Below are 2,425 nucleotides of genomic sequence, written 5' to 3'. Positions count from 1 at the left end.
CTTTCTTCTAAACGACTCTGATGTGTCCTTCCCCATAGTTTTTGGTTTGAAATGACCTCTGGCCAACGGATAATCATGATCTTCCTTAAACACTTGTTGATAAATGTCTGCAATTTCTTGATCAGTAGTTTCGTCGATTTCCAGGATCTCCATCTATCCATGCCATGCTTAAATTCCCTCGACCTCTCTCGCAATCTTGGCACACCATGCGATCAATGAGCAAATTGTCAATGGTGCCACTACACTGTTCCTTCGCGCCTCGTTGCTCTCCTTCCATCAGATCGTATTCATTTAAATGATCATTAATCGGTTTCAAGAGGGACAACGTAAACCACTTCTAAATGGTATTAAGGCACGTTCTTGGCGTATGGTTTTCACTTGAGAAGTCGCCCAGCTTTGGTATAAGCGAAGTCTTCCCGCCAGTGAACCAGAGGGGAATGTCTTGATCTTCTAGAGCTATAGGCTGAAAAGACGTAGTGATTCCACTATGGAGACAATTCACTCTTTTCCACCAGAAGTTGGCAATGCGATTAGAGCCTGTCGCGCTCCATGTAGGCTTTTCCATGTAGGCTCCCAGATTGGCCACAGATAGTATCTTCCATTCCTTCGGTTCTTCTTCCCCTTTTTGTGATCTTTTTATTCAACCTTATCCTTTCTAGTTCTGCTTTAGCTTTTAATTAAGAACTTTCCTCGGATCTCACGCGCTCGAGTCTCGAACGCTTCCCTGGCATCACTCGAGCCCAGTCTCGGCATGTTATCATTTCTGCCCTTTTCCTTCTTCCAACCTTTGCTAATGTAAAATGCTACAACAACTGAGTAGATAATGCAATTAACCAGCCACAAGTAACCAAACGGATTTTCAGAGGATTAATGGGACTTCGCTTTGCAGTAGATCGCTCGCTACAGCATTGATGTTCGAGATATCCGCTTTCGTTGGACGTTCCTTTGTTCTCGTATCATAGCAACGATTACTAAAGTCTCCTGGGGGCTGATCCACTGATGCGAGAATTAGAGCCGCCAATTGCAATAACTCACGCCCTTCATCGCTTAAGTGGTGTCGCAGGCCCGTGTCGCCTTCAATGTGCGTAACAGTATGGTCCTCTGGGGTTTGGCTTGCTGTTGTAGTATGCAAATCCGGCTCTAAAGTTGGTCGCGCTTGAGTCTTCTGGTTCTGTAAAATCACCGTCTGTTCCCTGTGTTTCTCTATCCCTGATCCTTCGCATACTTCTCACAATTGTTTCTCCCACATTTCCTTATGTTTTCTCTAGGCTATCTGCTCATCATCATCATCATCATCATTATTAAAATTGTTTTTTTTTTTTAGAATATATGAGGTTGCGTACATTTAAACTGCGGAATAGAGTGTTGTGAAAGTTGAAAAGATCAGTGCTCGTGTACTCGAATCCTGTTCAAGCCTGGATTGTTTCGGCCTTCCTTTGCAACTGCTTTTAACTTGCTAAACTGACTGCGAGACATCTATCCCAGATTCATTTGTCAAAATGGGGCGGGCACTCGAGTAAAGCCACCAAAAGGATTGGCTCCGAGCTAAACTGGGTCCTTTTTTTTTGTTTATTTAAAAAGGCGGTTACAAAAAAGACAAGACAAAAGTCGTGATGTGGACCTCCACCAACTAAGCTAGTTGGCGTAATTCACAAAGAATAAACTATGGATAAAAATTAAATAAAAGCTAAGAATTTACATCAATAGCCAAATATCTAAGTAATAGATAAAATATGAGCGGGAGAACTGAATGCCAAAATCAGCAATTTTTCTAAGTAAAGTTATGTTTGTGGAGTTATTTCTTTTCGTTTTTCCTGTTGTTGTTTTTTTGCCAGAAAATTACTTTCGAAGCTGGGTTTTTACCGCTTTTTCGGTCTTTTCAGTGCGGGCTCAAAGACTAAATCAGTCGCCTGCTATGACGTATGATATGGGGAACAGAGATTTTGTAATCAAGAGATATAAGGTAAACACAAGTGCTGCTGTGGATATTTTCTTCGTTGCTTTGCTGTTTTTTCGCGGACTCAATGTTCACGACAAACACGAGTCTAAATACTGCTTATATATGGGGCGTTCTCGCATGTCTTCCCCACATCATACGTCATAAGCTGCAAAAATGACCGCTGACTTCTCCATTCTGAGCCGCAATGCTGATGGCCCAAAATCGGATTTTCATTTGGTCTAAAATGTAAATAAAAAATGCTTATTTTTTTATCTTCAGTTCCCCTTTGAAGGGGCTGTGTCATGGCATTGCAGTTCATTTTGTGTCGCTTTACCATTTACTCTCCTCTTCTCGCTATACAACTCAGAAATTACTTTTTAATTAAAGAATCTTACTCACCCCCTATATATTGCGCGCCTTTGCTGTTGTTATCCGGGAATTTGGAGCGTTTACTTCCATACATGAGCAAGTATCGTTGAGTTATTT

The 2,425-nt window shown here is 41.6% G+C and overlaps 1 protein-coding gene across 1 annotated transcript in view; it reads left to right on the top strand.

Annotated features, from left to right (window-relative positions):
- The first annotated feature begins 1,499 nt into the window (after nt 1-1,499).
- LOC138040465 (uncharacterized protein KIAA1958 homolog) overlaps nt 1,500-2,425 on the top strand; it is a 3,581-nt gene continuing 2,655 nt past the window's right edge. The window contains exon 1 of the mRNA XM_068886190.1: nt 1,500-1,516. Within this exon, the coding sequence (XP_068742291.1) occupies nt 1,500-1,516 (17 nt within the window). The remainder of the gene's footprint in view (nt 1,517-2,425) is intronic.

This window comes from Montipora capricornis, chromosome 3 (assembly GCF_036669925.1).
Source record: "Montipora capricornis isolate CH-2021 chromosome 3, ASM3666992v2, whole genome shotgun sequence".
Lineage (NCBI taxonomy): Eukaryota > Metazoa > Cnidaria > Anthozoa > Scleractinia > Acroporidae > Montipora > Montipora capricornis.
This window is presented reverse-complemented; position numbering and strand designations above follow the sequence as displayed.